At 47.7% G+C, this 20596-nt stretch overlaps 1 protein-coding gene across 12 annotated transcripts in view; it reads right to left on the bottom strand.

Annotated features, from left to right (window-relative positions):
- KIRREL3 (kirre like nephrin family adhesion molecule 3) overlaps positions 1 to 20596 on the bottom strand; it is a 341383-nt gene that overhangs the window by 84035 nt on the left and 236752 nt on the right. For 11 of the 12 annotated variants that reach the window (XM_030022476.2, XM_030022467.2, XM_030022469.2 and 8 more), the window contains 2 exons: positions 14976 to 15125; positions 13018 to 13167 (listed from right to left, as the gene is read on the bottom strand). In XM_030022476.2, the coding sequence (XP_029878336.1) occupies positions 13018 to 13167; positions 14976 to 15125 (300 nt within the window). Of the gene's footprint in view, positions 1 to 13017; positions 13168 to 14975; positions 15126 to 19138; positions 19330 to 20596 lie in introns of those variants that run through there. The other variant, XM_030022466.2, reaches the window with a different exon arrangement.

The raw sequence follows: 20596 nt of genomic DNA, 5'->3' as shown, positions 1-20596 counted from the left end.
ATTTCGGTGCAGATAAGGAGGAAGAACCTGTACTCTCCGAAACAGATAAGCCGCTTTTTCCAACAGAAAGAAAGAGAATACGGCACTAAAGCCTTCCTGCTGTCTACTCCAGGTTTATCAACAGCCTCTTAGCAAAAGTCTTGCCGCTAAAAGCTTGTGAAGTTTTGCAAAATACTACTGGATAAGAGAAAAGCACTTGTAAAGACAAGAAAGGGAAGCTGGAGCATGCAAAGCAGCTCATCAGCATCCATGTCCAGCCAACACACACTCGAGGTCACCCCAAAAAGCACCAGGGAGGGAGAAGCAGGGGTCTAGTTGATTACTGCCCGTGTTTAAGGAAAGCCTAGAGATTTTGGGAAGGTCTCCTTACCCATGCAAGGTGTCAAAGCTTCTGAGTTGGCTGCACTTGAAAGTTAGCCCCTTCAAGACCTCCTGCTCTGTCCTTTTAGGCGTCCCTCCGTTCCAAGACATGCACATCCACCTTTGTCCATCACGCAGGTGCTTCAGAACAAGGCTCGCTTGCCAGGATGAGCCAGGAGAAGAGCTTGATAGTACATAAAGTCCTCTGTGACCTTGCGGCCAGGGAAAGGAACTAGGCATAGAGAAGGGCTCTTGCATCGCTAAGGACGTGGGTCTGGCAAGCTAAGGGCCCCAGAGGGTTTGTATTCGGGTCCAGCCCTGAAGCGAAGCGCTGGATGCCGTGCGCCTGCCACTCACTGCAGGCGCTTTCAGCTAAAACCTTGCCAAGCCGCGTGTTCGCGGCTGCCAACGCGTGCCCAACACACCCGCAGATGGGACTCTTGCCCGTGTGCAAACATTTACAAACACCTTGAGCGACTCGCGAAGACACGGCAGGTTGCTGGAAGCCGTCCATCCGCAGGAAGGAGGCGCGGCATCACGGAGAGAGGGTTTGGTTCAGCGGGAGATGCTGCTGTGAGCGGCGAGGGAGACGATGGGATGCTCTTGGCCGCTCTGCACCGCACAACACCAATGGTACCCCAGAGGAACACTTTAAAAGTAAAAGAAACAGCTCTCTGGATAAAAAGCTGGGAGTCTCTCCATTTCTCCACTTGTACTGCAGAGCCTATATTTATTATACAATTTCCACCCTTCAGTGGCTCAGATGTTTTGCCTGCATTTCGTTGCTGATCCCCAGGCCAATCCTCAGAGCAATATTTGCTCAGGGTTTTGTGCGCGTGTGGCTTTTTTTCTTTTCTTTTTTTTTTTTTTTTTAAATAAATTCAGGGTGGGTAAAAACTTTCCCTCTTTCTTCATTTACAACGGGCTGAGGAGTGATCATGCACGTTTGTGCAAGAAGTCAAGAGAGTAGAGAATGAGGAGCGTGCATTTCTGGGCCATGATGCATGTGCAGGGGAGAGGAGAGCCCTTGCTTGCAGGCAAGGCAAGGAGGGAAGGGTGCTTGTACCTGCATACTACCTGCTGGCTCATGAAGGGTGAGAAACTTCTTCCAGAAATTGCCACCCAGCTTCATACTCTCCCTTATCATCCCAAACCTGCCAGCTCTCCAACCCAGGGGAAGCTAATAGGATGCTCCTGCTTCAGACCACAACAGCGGGGCTAGATTCGGCCCCGTGCCTCTTCCCGCAGAGCCGCCCTGCTGCCTGCTTACGCTTACAAGCTCCTTCAGCTTCCCTTTGCCTGGCCTTGCCTTCCCACCCTGCCTCGCGTCTGATTATATTGGGTCTGCATGTGTAAGTACAGCCTCCTGCCATCCTAATCATCTAAAGTGGCTATTTGAATAACAGTTGTTGGTGCCTGTAGTTTCCTGTAATTTCCAAAAGGAAACAAATCCATGCAGACTGCAATTTTGCGCCTATGAATTTTGAATGAATATCTCTAAGAGCCTCAATTTCTCTCTCCCTTCCTTCCTCCCCTCCCCTCGCCTGCCTCCTAGACCCAGCTGAGCGAGATGCTGCCACCAAAGGGGCTCGACCGAGTGGCTCCTTTCCGGGGGTGGATGTTGGGCTAGTGAGGCTCGATGCCTCCTAGGAGAGACGCTGGCATTCATCTGGTGAAGCCCGGTGCCACCGGCAGAGCTCGCTCCCTCAGGGAGCTGGAGGAGGAAGGTGGCTGGATTGCACCCAACCCATGGGAGACCTGCTCCACGGCAGGATGAAGCAGGGCATGGAGGCAGAAGCATCTTTCAAGCTTCAGGTGTTAGGATTTTTCCTACATTGGCACCTCCAAACTAAGCTTGGGAGGTCCTTCTCTATCCAGCTCTGATGGTACCGGCCCTTTAGAGATACTGCTGCTGGCCAAACTCTTCACCTTCTAACCCAGAGCAGCTGTAAGACATCTCTCCTCCAGAGTTGATTTCCATGACAGCGACAGTCCCTATTTATAACCTTCTCCCTTTCAAGTTTCCCCTCCTGTTCTGCTGCGTGCAGTTTTATGACAGTGAGGGTTCTCCTTTTTATGACATTGTTGCTTTTAAAGTGTTTTTATCACCTGGTTTTATTACAAAATTACCGTACAGCACCCCAAGTGCCATAGCAGTGAGGAAGGAGAGCAGTTCTGGAAATGCAGCAACTCTTTCCTGAACAGCTTGCTGCCTCGCCGGGGAAGTGGCTGTGATTTGGTGATGGATGGAGTGCTTGTTATCCAGTATATTTTTATCCATAGATATATAAAGCACTTTGTGATCCCAGTGGATACAAGGCACTATATAAATGTAAATCATTATCATTATCATTAAATACCTTCTGTATCTTTTAAACCTACCAGTTGGAATCAAATACATACAGGGCAGCTGGTATCTGGGCTTTTGCTGGTGAACCAAATGCAAGAGGTGTGATTTTTGTCTTTGTTAGCAATTAAATGTGATATCCAGAAAGACTTTATTTTCCCATTGCAATTTTTCATGCTGCCTCCGATTTGAAAGTCACTTCTCACCCACCATGAGAAATCTCTGCAGACTTCCCTAGCAACAGCCTGAATAAGAAACAGCCACCTTGGGTATGCGGATGCTCCCCGGACTATCCAAACCCATCGCAAGCTGTCCGGCATACATCCCCGCTGCATTACCGTGAGTTAAGGACAGTAAGAGGATCCCTTGTGTGCCGCTGGGTCACAGGGAGTAGAGTTCAGTTTCTACATGATTTATGACTCAAAGGAGAATATAGACACTTGTCTCCAAAACTATGACTCTGCAGCATTTCTACTTGGCCGCTGCCCAACCCCAGAAATAACTGACTGCACAAAACCTCTTGGATGTCATCCACATCGCAGCCGTAACCGCAGTGAATACAGGGTACGACGCAGATCATGTTTATAACCCAAAGTTTCCTGTTTCTGCTTCACCCCGGCCCTTTTTTCCTTTCTTTAAGGGAGGGATCTGAGCCTGAAGGACTCACTCAAGGTCATGCACGGAGGCTTTGGCAGCACAGAAATGAACCCGAGACTCATGTGTTTCCATCCGGGCCATAAATCACCAGATTCCCTTTCTGCCCACACAGCCAGGAGGACAAACCAAGCAGGCAGCACACTGGGTGCCCCTTCCCTGGTTTTCCCACCAGTGCTGAGCCCGTATTTTGTCACTAAAGCCCGTCTTCCTTTCTGCATCTCCAGCAAAGCCACCTGGCCACCAGCTACTGACAGCTCCTCCCCATGGGAACTCATCTCCAGCTGCATTACACCCAGTGAGATGCTTCCACTCCAGTTTCTGCTTCCCACACCCAGCTCAACAGAAGCCTTGGAAATATCAATCGCTTCTTTGGTCACTGCCACTGCCAGAGAGCTGGCTGCACTTATGCCCCAGGAGAGGGATTAACCCTATGGAAGCAGTGGGCAGCAAGAGGCAGATGCTGCTACGGTGGTGGGGACCCCAGGAGCCACATGTTTGGGAGTCAGGAGCTCAGTTTAAGCTGAAAGGCATCCGTGCACTTCCCAGGGAAGGACGCTCCATTGGCGTTTCCTAAAGGGAGATGACTGATGCAGAGCCAGGCTACTCTCAGTGATGTGATGAAGGGCAGGTCTTGGTCCCAGGTGCTGGGGACCAGCAGTCCCGAGCACCTGAAGGACCGGTACTCAATGATATTTCATTTCCACTGGTCATGACAAGCGGAAGGGATGGAGTTGGAAACCTCTGATGTGTCATAGGTCTGAGTCCTGACCTTTAATCCATGTCCCTACTAACCTGCAAGCAGTGACTTATAAAGGTTTTGCAATACTTAAAGGAATAAGGTTTTTCCTAGTTCCTGAGTTCTGCCCCCCCCCCTTTTTTTTTTCATTTTCCCCAGCCTCTCATAAGTTGCAGTCTCTTGCTGCCCAGGGGAGATCTTCCATTTAGCTACGTTTTCCTTTCTCATTTCATGCTGTAATGGAGATTCATCATAGGTGTTAAATCCATAATTTGCCGTGAATCCCTTGTCTCTCTCTCCGCAGAGGTCAGAGTTGAGCACGTTAGAGGAACCCGATAGTGCGGCTTCATGCCTGGCCCCTGGGGAGAAAGCCTCAGCCTAATTCCCAGGAGCAGGGAGGAGGCTGGAGAGAGGAGTCCTGAACGGGTCATCCAATGCCATATCCATGCTTGCCAACTGAAGTGGTCCCTCATTTGTGATTTATCACCTAAAGTGATCCCTTTAGGTACTGTGCATTTATAGCTGTATCTGGGGTACTGCCTTCTACACCTCACCGTAGCTCAGCACCCACATCATCACCCAGTACTGCAAAACCAAGGCACCTACTTGTGAATTATGAAACTACTCATCTCACAGCAACTTCTAACAGCAGCCTTGGCAAGGGCTGCATGGAACCTGCAGCCAAAATTCTTTGCACACCCCAGTAAGGAAGCACTGGCCCAAGGCAGGCTCTTGGGAAGCAGCAGGGTGGCTGCTGTCATCCCAAACAAACTAAAGATGTCTGCACGGTCAACTTCTGATTTGAGCATACCAGGCACCTTTTAACATCAAAAAAGAGCAATAGCCCCTTCTGGGGGGCCATTTGTCCAACCTCTACCTTGGCATGAGGTGAATATCCTGGGGCAGGGGAGGTTATTTGCCATCAGTTACAAAGGACACCCACAGGTCAATCATTAAGACACAGCTATCCAGTTTTAAAGCCCAAGCTGAGCTAAAAGGAATGCTGCAGCCCCAAGGCCATCCCAGTCCTACCATCAGATGGGAAGCTGATATCCGTCAGACACACTGACAGGTGCATCAAAAGCAAACGCTGCTTGGAAATGCCAGGAACAGTTAGCACTGTGATGGATTGGTAACAAGAAGAGAGATTCATCACCGGTTTCACCAACCCTTTCTCCACCGTGACCTGGGGAGGATGCTGGTTGCAGCTAGGAACTGTGCTAGGAAGCCTGAACTGTATCACAGCTGGCAGAGCAGCTCAGAAACAGGCCCAGCGGGTGAAAGTCTGGGAAACACTTAAAGGAGGGGGGAAAAATGCAAGACGTGCAGAAAGCAACCCAAGATAGGGTTGCAAAGCTCTCGGACCCAAGCAAACATCCCTCCAGGCTGGCCACAAGCAGAGAGCTGGGGTGGGCGGGCAGGCTCCAGCAGGAACATCTCAACAGCTGCTTTGTGCATCCTCTCCCGAAGCATTTTCTCTGCTTTTGCGGCTGGCCCTGCCCCTGCCGAGCCTCGGGTTCATTTTTCATTAGGGGGGATCGATAAGAAAGCGGGGGCTGTCGCTCAGGTGATGTCACGCTTCGAGGGCCTCATTCTTCTCTGCCAGCTGACAAGGGGAGAGGGAGTCAATACTTTTGTCAGGTCACTAACAACCCACCAAGTTCCCAGCGGTGACAGATCCCCCGGCTGAGCCACCAAGTGCAGCCTGAACGCATAGTGCTGCAATCTATATCGCATCCGTACGTGCATGCGTGAGAAGCACAAAAGGAGCTGCTGCGTGTACGTATAATGCAGATACAGAGGAGTGCGGGTAGGATACAGATGGGGAGTTTTGTCTTGATTGGCAAGAGGGAGAAACGCATGTAGGTGTGCAAAGCAAAGAGAGGTTTGCACGTGCGCGGGGTTTGTTTGTGCGATGCAGAATGCAAGGTGTCAGCGATCCAAAAGGGCATAAAGGAGAATAATCTCCCCCATCGACAGGCACTGCATGGAGCAGAAGCCATTTGATGCAATGTATGATGCAAAGGGGAAAGGCTCGTGTGATGCGCTGGCTCCTGGATGCCTTATGCAAACTGGGGAGGACTGGGGGGTGAGATGCAGAGGGGTTCGTGCCCGGAGCAGGAGGTGGTGCAGATGTAACAGTACAAGTGATGAGCAGAGCAGGATGGAAGGATTTTGACACATGGCAAGCACCCCCCCCCCCACCATTTCATGGCAACTTCACGGCCATCGTAGCCCGGAGTAATTGCTCACGGCTCTTGTGCGAGGGGCAGGGAGGTGGGCAGAGCCAGCAAGAGGGGCTGGGAAGAGGTAAAGGGATGCAGCCACCACTGCATCTGAAGGGATGACAGAGAATCGGGAAGGCTTTTTATCAGCTCTGTGTGCTTCGCATCCATCAGTATGGTACGGACCAGCAGACTCTGCACAGAGAAGCCAAATGCTTCGTGTTCGATAAAACCACGGGTCAGGCCCTCCCTGCATCGAGACAAGAAATCACAGATTGGCGCAAGAACCCTAACATTAATCATTTCTAACTGTGTCTCTTCCTATTTACTCTGTGGTCCTTGAGTCTTCAGCATTCAGGTAGGAATGCTGTTGCGGCTTTGAGGATATAAGCAAGGTGAAGTTTGATGGGAGAGGTGGTATCTGCTGGTAGGCCAAGTGCTACAGTTCAAAGAAAACAAGACGGGCTTCCAGGCACGCAAATCTTCCTTCAGGATTCGAGCCTGGCTCTGTGGTGCTGAAGGCTAGCCGTTAATTTACATACAGAACCAAGAAAACTGTCGTGGTATCACCTAACCCCAGGGCCCACGGCTTTAAGAAAACACGAATTCTGCAAGACTACTCATGAAATGGTGTGAGCCAATAACACCGGACCTGGGTTTGAGGGAGCAGAGGCAGCATCTGCCTAGTGCTGGCCTGGCCCAGATGAACTTCCCTCCGTGCGATTACACACCAGCCACTGCTCAGATACAGCCCTGTCCTGTTGGGAAGGAATAGGTTTGTCATTTTTAATGCATTTTATGAATATATATATATATATATATATTTAATTTCCTGGTCATGCAGTGGCATATTAACTGTGCCTGTTGGACTGGGACAGGCTTTATGCCCATCAGGGTGCTGTCACAAGCAGCGTGCAAACTGGGCCATCTTTGCAAAAGCTCCGGGTTTCCCAGTGACTACTGGGAAACTCCCTCCAGGGTCCTCATGGAAGGAGCTTTTCACATTTTCACGGCGATTAGGCACACCAAGCTACTCCCTGTCTTAGCAGCTCAACAACCACAAGGCAAAAGCAGCAGAGTGGCGGGTATATATTTAATGTGAAACAAACCCCTTTCTTAGCTTCCCACTCCCCATATTTGTGTAATTGGAAAGTCGTTATGCTACAGCAATAAGGCTGGCAGAGCCTGAGGCCAGAGGACATGTCCCATACAGCATTTCACCCTAGTACACACAGCCAGCTAAGATGTGCTTAATGGGGATGCAAGTGAATCAATTTTGCTTGTCTCCTTCAAAGTAAGGAGAGCAGAGCTCATGCGGGTGCTGCCCTGCCATCCTCCTCCAGAGAGGCAGGGTGCAAACCCCTCCGAAATGGGGGAAGAAGAACACTTACCAATGCCCAGGTGAAACCCAGCTTGGGCAGACCCATCTCTAGAGCTGAGTTTAGCATACGGTACCTCTTTTTGATCTGTTTTGCCAGCTACAGACCGCACGAGGCAGATGTTGCCTTTCACCCTGAATTTGTACAGCACCAAGCACCTCTGAGACCCTGGGTTTGCCTGGCTGGGTACAGTCAAGCCTGTGGAGATACCTTCCCACCCCAGGAGCCAGGCAGGGCTGCCGGCAAGGAAACCCATCCACCCTCCGCTATCAAAAGGAGCCAGCTCAGAGCGCTGTAAACTTAAGCTGCTCAGACATGACATCAAATATTTAGGTTATTTGGGATTTGTGCTCGATTGTTTGATGTTTCTGTTTCATTCCCAGTAGACCCGGTTGCTATTTTGCCACTGAAAATATTCCCAGCAGAAAATGCAGCTTCGTGAAGACCCAAACTTTTTCAAGGAGAAGAGACTGTCTGGAAGAAAATGATCACATTTTCAACACTTCTTTTTTTTGTTCTGAATTGACATCCTGACTGTACATGCTGGTTTAGGCTGAATTTTACATTCAGAGAATTGAATTCTGTTAAGAAGTATGGAAAAATACTTGAGATGGTTCCAGGCTGAACTGTTTCTGGATTTGAAACATTACCTAGTCCACATTTTCTCATTGCAGTGCAGCATTACAAACAAATATTGAAAAATGGCCTTTCCCAGGCCATAGCCTCTTTATTTTCTGATCAAACTCCACTAAAGAGCAGGAAAGCTGGGAAACACAGATGTCTCAAGCTGCCAGCGATCATTTTGGTAATGGAAATAGCTTACTCTGCTCTGCAGGGGAGGACTGGAAAGACTCGGCTAGGAAGAGGATTAGAATAAAATAAAAACCATAAGATAAAAAGAGGAAAAGGGTTGTGATTGAATGTAAATGCACTTGACACCTAGGTGACCCTCCTCTTTTCCTGACCCTGGCCTGTGCTGTCTTAAAAGACAGGAGCTCTCACTTCAAATTAACTTAATCTGTAGCATTAAATAATTCATGTTGATTTAAGAAAGCTTTATTTCTAATGGGACACACATGAAGGCAGAGTTAATATTAGAAGAGGCCGTGGAGGGGGACGAGGCAGGGAATTAAGACTATAAAAGGTGAATGTACAAGTTAATTGCCTATCAATTATTCACCCTAGAGTCTCTGGAAGTAGCTCCTCTGCCTCCCCCCTCACACCCCCATGGTCCCCTTGTCCTGGTTCCCACCAGCATCTCTCTGGGACCAACCCTTTCCCTGCGCCGAGCTGCAGAGCTAGTGGTGTACTGGAGCTTGTACGGGACAGCCCGTGGTACAAGGCAGGGCATCTCGCGCTGGGGAGGACCACAGACCAGGATAGGCTTGGGATGCTCCTGCCAAGATGCCAGTGAAGGAGAGCAACCCCGCTACCATCCAGCTTCCCCAACACCTCGCCATCCATCTGCTTTGCTTGACGTGGACTCCTCCGCCCTCCTGGCACCGCGGGTCCTGCCTACCCCAGTCGTCGCGGGCTGAGGCTTCGCAACGCCGCTGCCAGATCGGCACGGCGAGCCGGGGCTCCCCTCTTCCCCTCCCCTCTCCTTCCTCCCGGGGAAGCCAATGCGCTCTTCAAAGTTTCTCCTTGCTTGGCTGCCTTCGAGATCTGGGAACTCAACACTAATTAACGTGTCTGCAAATCCCAGCTTGGCTGGCGGGGCCTCGAATTCATTCACAGTCCCCCGAGTGCAGAAGGATCCACAAGCTAGCCCTCCGGCTCCTTAAACTACACGGCTGGCAGATGCATATTTTAACAACACACATCTGTTGGCTATATAATCTCTTGTATTTGCCCTCCCTGCTCTGAGCTTTGATGGAAGACCGGAGGGAACTCTCCAGTGGTTACAGCCAAAGTGTTTGCTTTGCAATTTCGCTCGATTGCTGTCTGATTTTATTTTTAAATTTCTCCAAGTCCTAATCAGGCTCTTACTTTATTTAATTAATACCCCAGCTTAGTTAAATAGATCATAAATTACGAAGCCCTGCCATTAAAGATGTACCAGGTAGCAAATAGCCCTCCAGTGGCTTCCCAAAGCCTGCCTGGCTCGGGCTCCCCTGCCAAAATGCTGCCCTGACATCCTTTGCTTGCAGAAAACGTGGATGCCTCCGTATCTCCCAAACCCCATCTCATCAGCTTTAGCAGCCGTTGCCTTCCCTGCTGGGGCAGACGGAGAGAGAGCAGCAGCTCATTCCCCAGACAATTTGGGCAATGGTAAGAGGGAAAGCGAGAGAGACCTGGAGAAGGGGCTCCTTCAGCTTTCGGATGGGTTAGCCTGGCTCCCGAGCAGTATTTGTCCTTACAACTCTACAAATAAAAGATTTTCCCCGATGCTGATGACACTAATAGGCTCCTGTGTTTGAATGTTTGGACTTCTAAGGCTATGGAATGATCTGTTCCACTACGTTTAACCATGTAGATTTGAAAACAATGTGACAAAACCTTAAATATTTAATTAAAATATGGTGTAGCTCTGCATCTGAGCAGGGAAGCAGGAGGCATCAGCCCCATAAAGCTGTTGTCAGACATGAATGACAGCAGTTGGAAACTGAATTGGGAGGCATTAGGGGATTTCTTGATACCAAGGAAGTGGAAAAGCTGGCAAGAACGGACAAGGCAGCACCAACCCACGCAAAAAAAACCCAGGCAAGGTATTTTCCAGAGGCAAGGCTGGGGTGTGATAGAATGGGATGGGGTTCCCCAGAACAGCCTCCAACTTCCCCGGCTGGATGATGAGTCCTTCGAGTGGTTGCAGCAGCGGCAGACGATGGGGTCCCAGCCACGAGAGCCTCCCAGCTCTGCTCTAGTTGTGACAAATCGTTTCCTCAAGAGCTGCGAGAGTTGCACGCAGATCCGGGGACGGCTTAGGGATCCTCTCCTGCCTAGGTGATGCCTGCAGCCTCAGGTGAAGCTGGGCAGACTGGGATGAAGAAATGCCCCATAAGCATCTTCTTCAAATGAGGCAGCTCAGGTAGGCTGTTACATCCCTTCCTAACCCAGTGAGATGAAATCTGGGAGACCCATGTCCCTCCAGAGATGGCTGCTTAGCTCGCGATTAACCAGGCTCGTCGAGTTGGCACGCACCAGATCCAAAGAGAAGAAATGTCTGCACAGCTGGTGACATTACATATCTGTAACCACCGAAAACGTCTCTCCATTTTCCTGTACAAACACGCGCTTTGCCTCTCCCTAATGCACACTAAGTTTAGCTTGACGCACTGCATGCTGTAACCGTCTGTCAGGAGCCAGTGCTAGCTCTTAGCACGCAGGATGTTGGAAGTATCTACTCTTAATGTGCCATTTCTATTCCCCTCCATTGGGCTGGCTAAAACGCAGATCACAGACCACCTGTGGCAACGTCCGCCTTTGCTCCAGTGCGGCAGGACACACCATCCTACCGCAAAGGTATCAAAGTGCGAGCTGCTGACCGCTAATGACCTTCCAGCCCCTTTCCCAGGGTGTAGATTATCACTCGTGCCTCCCCAACCGGCCTTAAAATTTCCCCAGAACATCTGCATAAATACATCTAACGTGAAAGATGTGCTACTGACAGGTTGCAAAGCCCCATTTTCTTATCGATTGGGTTTATGTTGAATGTGCAATAACTTAAATTTTCTTAAAAGGAAAACACTCTGCAAATATAAGTCGCTGAACATCTTAGGTAAATGTACCAATTAGCAACTACCATGTATATTCACATAAACATTAACTACCATCTATTTGACACATTCCATAACCCCAAAGATAATAATGATTTCCTTTTGATCCATAAAAAACATCACTCTGCTCAATCAACGCTTTGCAGCAGCTCTGAGCTCTGACGTACGCCTGTGCGCCCTGGGACTAAATTAGTTTTGAAATCTTTAGCTCTAATTAAATAACATTATTTCTTTTGTCTGGCTCCAGCAACATATTCTGCCTTCACAACAGAAGGAGGGAGCCCAGGCGAAGGAGGGGAAGGCGACACAGCTTGCAGAAGTTGTTGGTAAGCGAGAAAGCCCCCCTGACAGCCGTGCTCTGCTTTCCGATTCATTTGCAGGCTTCTTTCATGTATGGGCACATGTCAGAGCTCTGAGCTGCTGCAAAGGGTTGATTGAGCAGAAGGATGGATCAAAAGAAAATCATCATTATCTTCGGGGTCAGGGAAGGAAGAGATGGCAGTTGCGTAAGTTTGGGGGGTAGGGTGCTTTGTAGGGTGGCGGAGAGAGAAAAACAAATGCAGGGGAAATTACAAACCAGAAATTAGAACTCATTTTCGCAGTGGTGCGCAGGCTTTGATAAGGTGCACCTTCAACCAGAACTAGTACCTTAATTCACTTTTTTTTGGCTGCTTAAGACTAATTAGCATTGCTCTGACTAAAAGCAATAAACCTCTTTGTTCGGAACTTTTAAAAAAGATTTTTTTTTCCCTAAAAATTAACCAGGAAAAAAACAACAAGGAAAAAACAAATCCAAATGTCGATTTAAACCAATATGGAAGTAGTTTCACTTTGGGGGTTGAATAATCAGGATGTATCTGAGACCAATACAGACTGGGTTTTGTCCATGCTTTTCAAGAAAAACACCATTTTCATTAACTTCTCTGAAGCCACATACATTCTGGGAAGTCTCACTGATGCAGCCTGCCTTTTGCCAGCACTCCTGATAAGCACTCACAACCACTTTGCCAGCCTGCCAACAAAGCCCTTTACCTTCGCCAGTGCTACTCTCCTATTTCCCACCCAGAAAAGGTCTCTACAAGATGTTGGGAGCCATCTCCTATTTGCAATCCCATGCAACATCTTCCTGTGTTGCTCATGGGAAAGATTAATTACTGAGAAACACATGATGATAAAACATATGTACGAAAATAGATAATATGAAGATAGTACAAAAACCAGCCCTTCCTCAAGTGGTAGCATCTTCCTGGTCATGCCGCAGCATTGCAGAAAGGGTAGGGCACTGATGGCACCGACACTTTTCACGTCCTTAAATTTATGCATGTACACTCTCAAATTGGCACTTATATTTGTAGAACTGAGGTACCAAACATTTTGTGCCTGTGTTACTCATCCCAGAATTGCTGTACTCCCTAAACAGCTTTCTTTGCTACTCTTCGCAGGATCAAGATGCACCCCTGTCGGTCTTGCGATGGACTAGTTTCCAGTCCTCTTGATTTAGCAACAAAATATTTTGTCAAAAAGCCACTCAGTGCAACCACGAGGACAAAAAAAAAAAAGCAAATAAGGGCCAATATGATGGTGAGACGGCACTTACCGAGAACAGTCAGCCGGGCAGGTCTGGATCGGATGGCTGCTTGAATGGCCTGACATTCGTAGACGGCGTCATCTTGCAGATCGGCTCTCAGGATTTTCAAGTGATGCTCTCCAGACAGATGGTCTCCTACGACCAGATAGCGCGGATAACCTGCAGAACGCAAAACATGAGTCAGGAGGCAGCTGGACAGACGAGCCCAAGGATGGGGAGTATATAGCGCAAGTCCAGAGCCCCAGCTGTCCCAGACCAAATACCCAGGAGCCAGGCAGCTTCTTCCCCTCCTGGGCAGCCAGCCCAAAAAGAGAGCGAGAGGCCTCCCAAATTCAGGAAAGAGACTGCAGGTTTTGCCCTAAGAGTTCAAAAAGGAGGTGCTGATGAAGGTGCATTAGCTGCAATCCCGAGGAAAAGGGATTAGCCCTTCCACCAGGAAACCCACCACCTCCGGCTCCTCTGAGACCTGTCATGGGATTTCCTGAACTCCTTCAGTCAGCTGTGCATGTGCTTGTGGTGAAACACTGGAATACTTCCACTACTAGGTCTGCGTAAAGGTTGGGCAGGGGTCTGCGGGGGTACTGACAGCCCTGATCAGCCTGCCCTCAGTTTTGAGACACCTGAAACACCACAGAAGGAAGGCTGCCATCACCCCATCCTTCCCTGTGCTGGTGATTAATGCACTGTGTAACGCAGGCAGCCTGGCACACTCTTTTGTTTTTGTTGTTTCGCAAGCTATCAACAGCAGGATTTGCTCTCCTGAACCGCAAGAAATACAAATGATGGGTTTGTTTGTATTTAGCTAATTAGATGACTGGCTGAGCTGGTATCATGCGAGCTGGCAGTTCCTCTTGCTTAAAGCAGCCCCAGCTCCGTTAATTGTGGAAGTCATTCACATAAGCTACATACTTCAGTGGAGCTGTTGTTACCCGTTCGTGTTGCAAGGTCTTGTATGGAAAGCTCAGCTCTCTAATGTATGTAAAAGTTGTGGCACAGAGCTTTGAAAAACAGTTGAAGAGGGGACTGCTCACTCAGGCAAGTCTGAGAAATGAGTAATTATACGTATAAAAAAAAAAAAAAAGGAAAAGAAAGGGCAGGCATTGTACTTTAGAGAAGAGCGGGGTCCACAGAGACCAAGAAACACGAATCCTCCCCTGGTTTCTGAATGCTGCTGCTGCTTGACTTGGAAAAAACCCTCTCAGGTCTCCCGTGCTCTGCAGAAGTTGAGCAGTGGCAACGTCACACGTGTACAACCTCTGCTGTACTCAGGGGGACAAGGCCGCAGCTCCTGGAAGGGCTCAGCGCCCTCCCAGGTTTCTGGCTTTCAGGCAAACACTCTCCTTTAGTCATGTGAAACATTTCACTAAAAATTTAGTATTTTCCAGCAAAATACATAGAATAAACTGGATAACTTCTCCACTATTGTTCCAGAGCCTTCGCCAGTTGCAATAAACCCTCAATCACAATGCATGTGTGGGATTAAGTAACGTGAAGTCTGGGGAATTTTATTACCAAACTATAATTTGCCAAAAGTACAGCTTAAGGAAGCTACAACTACTTGTGGGCTCCACTGGATTGCCATAAACACATTTATCCAAAGCAAACAGAGACTTACTTTTTTTTTTTTTTTGAGAATGTCAAAACAGGCACTTTCAACATTTACCAAACATTTCAGCCTGCATTTTGGAAACGTGGCAATTGTTTCCAAAAGTCAACCGAAACCAAAGCAAGGCTTTCCAAAGGGTCAGGTCATACCTGTGGGAAACCAACTGTTTTGTTTCAAGTCAGAGCGAAAAAGGTTTTTGTTTATTCCAAGCTTCAGTGCTTATGTTTGAGCCGGCTGGAAGGTTTTGTAGTTGAAATGAAAACACTTGTTATTCTCAAAATAAGTATTGTGGCTACATCTCACTGTTGGGCAGGGAGAGCTCCGATTTTCCTTGTTTAGGTAGGGTAGTATCACGACTTACTTGAGAGATCCCGTCCGACTCCGAGGGCGAGCCCGTCTTTAATCCACAGCACGATGCCATTATACTCGGGGATGGCGCACAGCAGCGTCACGGGCTGCCCAGCGATGACTACCTGGTCCTGGGGCTGCTGCGTGAAGGAGGATGCTTGACCTGGAGAGGGGAACAAGAGAGAAAGAGGAGCTGTCAGTTCTCAGGTGGTTTTCCACATGATGCAGTGCCCTCGGAGGCAACAGCCCAAGATGTTCCTGCCACAGCGCAAACCTGGGGCTGAATTCTACAGCTCTTAATTATGTGATTACTTATTACCCCCTCACACACTCAGACAAAATTTTGCAACGTTTTTCCTCCCTGGAGAAAAAAATGATACAGCAAAGAGGTGCCAGGCGTTTCCTCTATTTTATTCCAAATTGCAGTGCTAGTGTTTTAGCCATCACGATCAACAGATAGAAAAGCAGCAGGACTTCAGGAAGCAGTAATATTTTGTATTACACCTAATATAAGAGGACGTTGGTCCTCACCTTCTGAGTCTTGCTCCCACCTCGTGTGCTCTCTGAAATCAGGATGCACAGTTAAGAAACTGCTAGAAAACACACAGGAAAACAACCGACTACTGCTGTTCTCTCTTCTTCCAGAGTGTAACCTACTGGTATTTGCTGGGAAGCAACAGCCCTGGCTCAGCGCTGCCTTCTGCCAAAGTTTTATCATCAAACTCGCAAGCCATGCAACCCTAATGAGCTAAGCTCTTAAGCGTGACACCTACCGCCTTGGTTGACACAGGTAGACTAAGCGTGGTGATTTGTCACCTCCCTCCTCACCCTTCCCCACTCTGAATGCTGCGATAACAATTCAAAGCTCTTGGGTCATCTCCTGCCATGGTGAGACGTCTCACACCTCAGGTGTGAGGTGAAGCTTCTCATTTTTAACAGAAAGTACTCTGATGCAGTATAACCTCTTTCACATCAGGGTTTGCTAAGCACTGGTATTATATTTTATTTTTACTCTTTGAAATACATCATCATTCTTTGGCTTTACCATCACCTAAAAACATTCAAAGTGTTAATTCCTGACATTTTTTTCTTTCTAAAATGAGCGCTCTGGTCTTCAATCAGGCAAGGTGGGAATCTGGGGTGCCCATACGGCACATTCCCGTGGTTCAACAGAGATTGGGGCAGATGGCAGCACAGTGCCAGCCCACTCCCTCCTTTCTTGTAAAGAAAACAGTAAAAGCAAGAACAAATGCTGACAAAACACCCCTAAACCAAATATACCTCTCTGGGATATCTTGGAGAGATGGCTCGTCGTGCTACAAGCTCGCACATGTACACAGTGCCACAGTCTAATGCTGGAAGGTCCTAAAAGTAAAACCATTTCAGGCTGATCTGCTGATATCTGGACACCTTGTGAGCATGGTTCTTTCTGTTAGTTATTTGTAGAGCATCTGAATAGCGCTATCGCTTTGCCAGCACTTAAAGTCTTGCTTTTACTCAGGATATAGGAGAGATGTGAAAAAGAGAGAAGTTGGGAGAAAGGCAGACGGACTGGATTACGACTCGCTCTACTACCTAAGGGGTTTTAAAGATCAGGAACCTTGCTGTGTGGGAGTTATCGCCCTGCAAAAGGCACAGAATTAAAAGCCCACACCCCTCAGCTGAATGTCAGTTCAATGCACAGAATCGTACCAGGCTAAAGAAGTTGTTTCTCTTTAAAATCAATTTGTTAAACCAGGACAGTCTCTATGTGAGCCACCCTAAATCAATTCAATCCTAATTTACATTAACTCAATTTAATCATTGACTGATGATTAATCCTAAACCAAGGTTAAGTGTGACACAAGTTCTCGCAACTAAACTTGTTTCCAAATGAGTTGTTTGGCCTTGCCTACAAGGCAAAGCTACAAAAGCCCAATCGTTTTCTAACTCATGCAGTTAAACTAATGTATGCCCCCATGTGAGCGCTTTTATTTCAATTTAATTTATTGTAGCTTAACTTAAACTTGCTCTTAGCCAGCTAAAGATGCACAGGGAAGAGCAGAGCTATCCTTTCTAGATTTCTACTAGTTTACATATGTCAGGTTAAAAAGCCCTGCCGAAATATTTGCAAATCTCCCTGCAGCATCCAGGCACACCTTGAGCACTGTATTCCCGGGTATTTCAGAGGTCCTGGCTCTCCCAAGCACCCACGTATTTGCAAGAAAATCTGATTTTCATCACAGGTGCTCCAAAAGGCCACGGTGGCGGCTCTTGGTGCAGTCCTGCATGCACAACAGGACAGGTTTATTCTACAGGAGATTCCAGCTGTTTCTGCTGGGAGAGACTCGCTGGAAGTCATGGTGGCCTCCGATACCAGCAGAAACCCTTGCTGTGCTGAATTAAGATTTAGAATTTCAGTTCCAAAGGGAACATTAATCAGCTCTGTATTTTATTCAGACCCATAAAAGACAAGTGCTACTTGGATACCAGGGAGAAGTGGGGATGAGAGAGAAAATTAGGAAAGGAAGTAGGAAAAAAAAGTGAGCATTTTGCTTTGTTATTTTGTTTGGTGGGTTTTTTTAATATATATTTTCCACTTGCTAACTATGTTTTCACAGCTCACTCCATAATCTTGACAATTCTCAAGGCAAGCCAGGCAAGCGGGGACAGCGCTGGAACGCAGCAATAACCCCAAAAGATTGTTTTATCGGCGAGAATTATCAGGTTGTCAGCTGGGAGCTGCGAAAGTCATAATGAGAAAGCAGAAGCACAAAGTGGTGTCCATGCCCTCTGAAAATGTCCATTAAGCAGAGGCTTCATTTGGTAATTGCTGTTGGAAATGAAGCCCTTTTTAGGGTTGGGGTTTTTTTTTTTGTTGTTGCTGTTTCTTGATTTGTTTCTGAGAGCAGCTGATAGCCATGGAAAATCAGAGCAGAAACATGGCATATGTCTCCTGTCTTTTCCTTCCCTCTGTTTGTTCAGTGTGAAAAATTGTCACTTGAAACCATTTTTTCTGTCCAAGGCTCCATCTCAGCTACAAACAGCTCAGACTCAGTCACAGGAGAGACGGGGGTAAGGACCTTAAGAGCATTACCTGGCCCAGTCCCTGCTCCACAGCAGGATCATCTCTCCCTAAATCACAGATAAAAAAGAAGCAAAAAATAAAAAAGTACTGAAGGTAGAGCTCAACTAGCTTTCAAATCAGCTTAAAGTCTGATTACTGGGTTTAACTGGGTTTGGAAGATCAGAAGCCCGTCCACGTTACAGCTTTCAGCTGTCTTATGTCTTAATGTCAAAGGAACAAGTAATTTGCAGGAAAGTTTTAAGGGAGATAAGATACTTGACAGAAAATAACGGAAAATGGGGAGATTGGGAGAGGGTGATTTACAAATGCAGGTGAGCAGTTTCAGCTACAAGAAAACGGGCTGAAACATGTCAGTTGGGTACTTTTTCCCTGAACGTTTACAACATTATTACAAAATGGTGCTTTGGTTTCAAAGCAGGGTGGTTTGACTCCAAGAACAAAACAAAACAAGCACTTCAATGATCACATGAGATGCTGTCAGTCAACCAGAAGTTTCCCATTCTCTCCCCTTCCACTAAATAGGGTATTAGCCAAAAAAAAAAAAAAAAAAAAAAAAAAAATCCAGTTTTAACTATAGCCTAGCTTCCCAAATCCTTGCAGAGACTGGAGTTCAGACCACATGAGCCCAACCAAGAGTCCAGGCAAGGTGCCCGCACCAGCTATCAGCCATCCACCATCTCCCTCTCACCTCCTACAGCACCTTCCTGCCGCACAAAGGGAACCCAGGTTCGGGTTTTGGGAAGCGCTCCTCTGCCCTGTGGCAGCAGTCGCAAACAGCAAGGCCATGCAGGAACACGTACAAGTCCCTCCTGCGGACCCAAGTGTAGTCCTCTATTACTTCCACACCCTGTTTTTCCTCTTTTCAAGTGTAAAGACTTGGCATACTTTCAAAGAAAGAAATAACCCAGTTGATGCTTGGCTTCCTGCAAGCGTCGCTGGGAGCCACTCGGCACCGACTCTGCCCCCCCAAGAGCATCCATGCAAGCATCTTCTGCTATTCATCCAGCAGAGAGTAGACGCAGCAAGCAGAAGCAAATATTAGGACTCTGAATTCATTGTTGATTTTTTTTTTTTTAAAAAGCAAGTGGATATGTAAATGAGATGCTAACCATGCCTCTTGGCCACGTTCCAATGCGATGGCAAAGTCCTATCTGCACTCTCAAGCTGCCCTTCTGCTGAATGCGGGTTGTCAGCTGCAGGTCGACCTGCTATTGTAGATGGGGGCTTAGGTGTCAGAGAAGGCGCAAGAGGCTCTTGATCTCGGAGCCTCATCTTCTCCTAGTTGCTGGCTTTGCTTTGCTCCCTGAGGAGCTATTTACACTGCCAGACGACTGCGTGACCTGTTTTCTGGCCCTGCGATCTCCTGTCTTCCTGGAGAAAGTCTCTCTAAAACAAAAGCAGGGGGCACTTCTTGCGGCTATTGAAATCCTAAACGGCAGGAACAAAAATGGGAGAATAAAGGACCCACCGTGAACGCTGAGCAGGCAATAACGCTAACCCTGCTTTCAAAAATCACAGGCAGGATCCTTATGAAGTTACAAGCGTGTCATAAAAGCTTAAGAAAAAAGAGAGGAAAAAAGAGAGAACCACTTTAGAAGTCTTTATATTTCCTTAATGGATTTTGCACCTGTGGCTTCTGTTTTTCAGTGTTTCTCTGTAATGTTGCCTTGTACTTTCAAACAAAGGCTGAGACTCTGCTATGTTTGTGACTACCAAGGGAAATCACGCCGCCAGCACCATAGCATTCCTTTTCAGAGAAGTCCCAACACCCACGCACAGTGAGGAGGACCAAAAATCCCATTTTACAACCCAGAAAACAGAGGGAGGCACCTACATGATGACGTTGCCAAGGTCACGCAGGGCGTCTGCGACGCAGCAGGACCATGAAGCTCCTTCCATTGCCAAAGCCTGAATCGGCGACCGGCTTTCTTAGCTCTCTGAAGACTGAAATCTGTTTGCACAAGTTTTTGCCTGAATTATTTCAGCTTGCAGCCTCCTGTGTAAAAACCAGCCTGCCTGCAGACAACTTGCTGCAAGAAGAGAAGAGGCAACCGGGAACAGTAGATAGTTAAATTTTCATTACCCAAGAGAAGTGAGTATTGTAGTAAGAAGCAAGGGACTTACAGAGGGAACAATGACTCATTAGAAATGGAGACACCGTGGCTCCTTTTATGTAAGTGGAGCTTTGAATTTCCATTGTGTTCTGAAAAGAATTAGTCCTTTTTGTTGAGGAGAGGATAGAAGTGGCGAAGGAGGACTATGAAGCTCCTCGTGAAAATATTACTGTTCAGAAATGAAAGGCCCAGTGATTAAGAGCAGTGGGACGTTCTCCTTGTGCCTCAATGCGGAGAGCTAATCCTTCCCTCTACTTGAAGCCAGTGTGACATGTGGTAGGAGGATGATCAAGGGGCTGCTGCGTGATAACCCAAGCCTACAAACCGCCCTAGAAGGGTCCCTCTTCAGACCAAGCAGATTTCACCACCAAAAGCCCCGATGTAAAGTCACGGCATTTCAGCCCAGCTCGGGGTTGGGTTCTCGTTATGTGACGCCTGGAGATGGAGCCATCT

Source organism: Aquila chrysaetos, chromosome 8 (genome assembly GCF_900496995.4).
Source record: "Aquila chrysaetos chrysaetos chromosome 8, bAquChr1.4, whole genome shotgun sequence".
Taxonomy (NCBI): Eukaryota; Metazoa; Chordata; class Aves; order Accipitriformes; family Accipitridae; genus Aquila; species Aquila chrysaetos.
The sequence above is the reverse complement of the archived record's forward strand: the minus strand, read 5'-3'. Positions and strand labels throughout refer to the sequence as shown.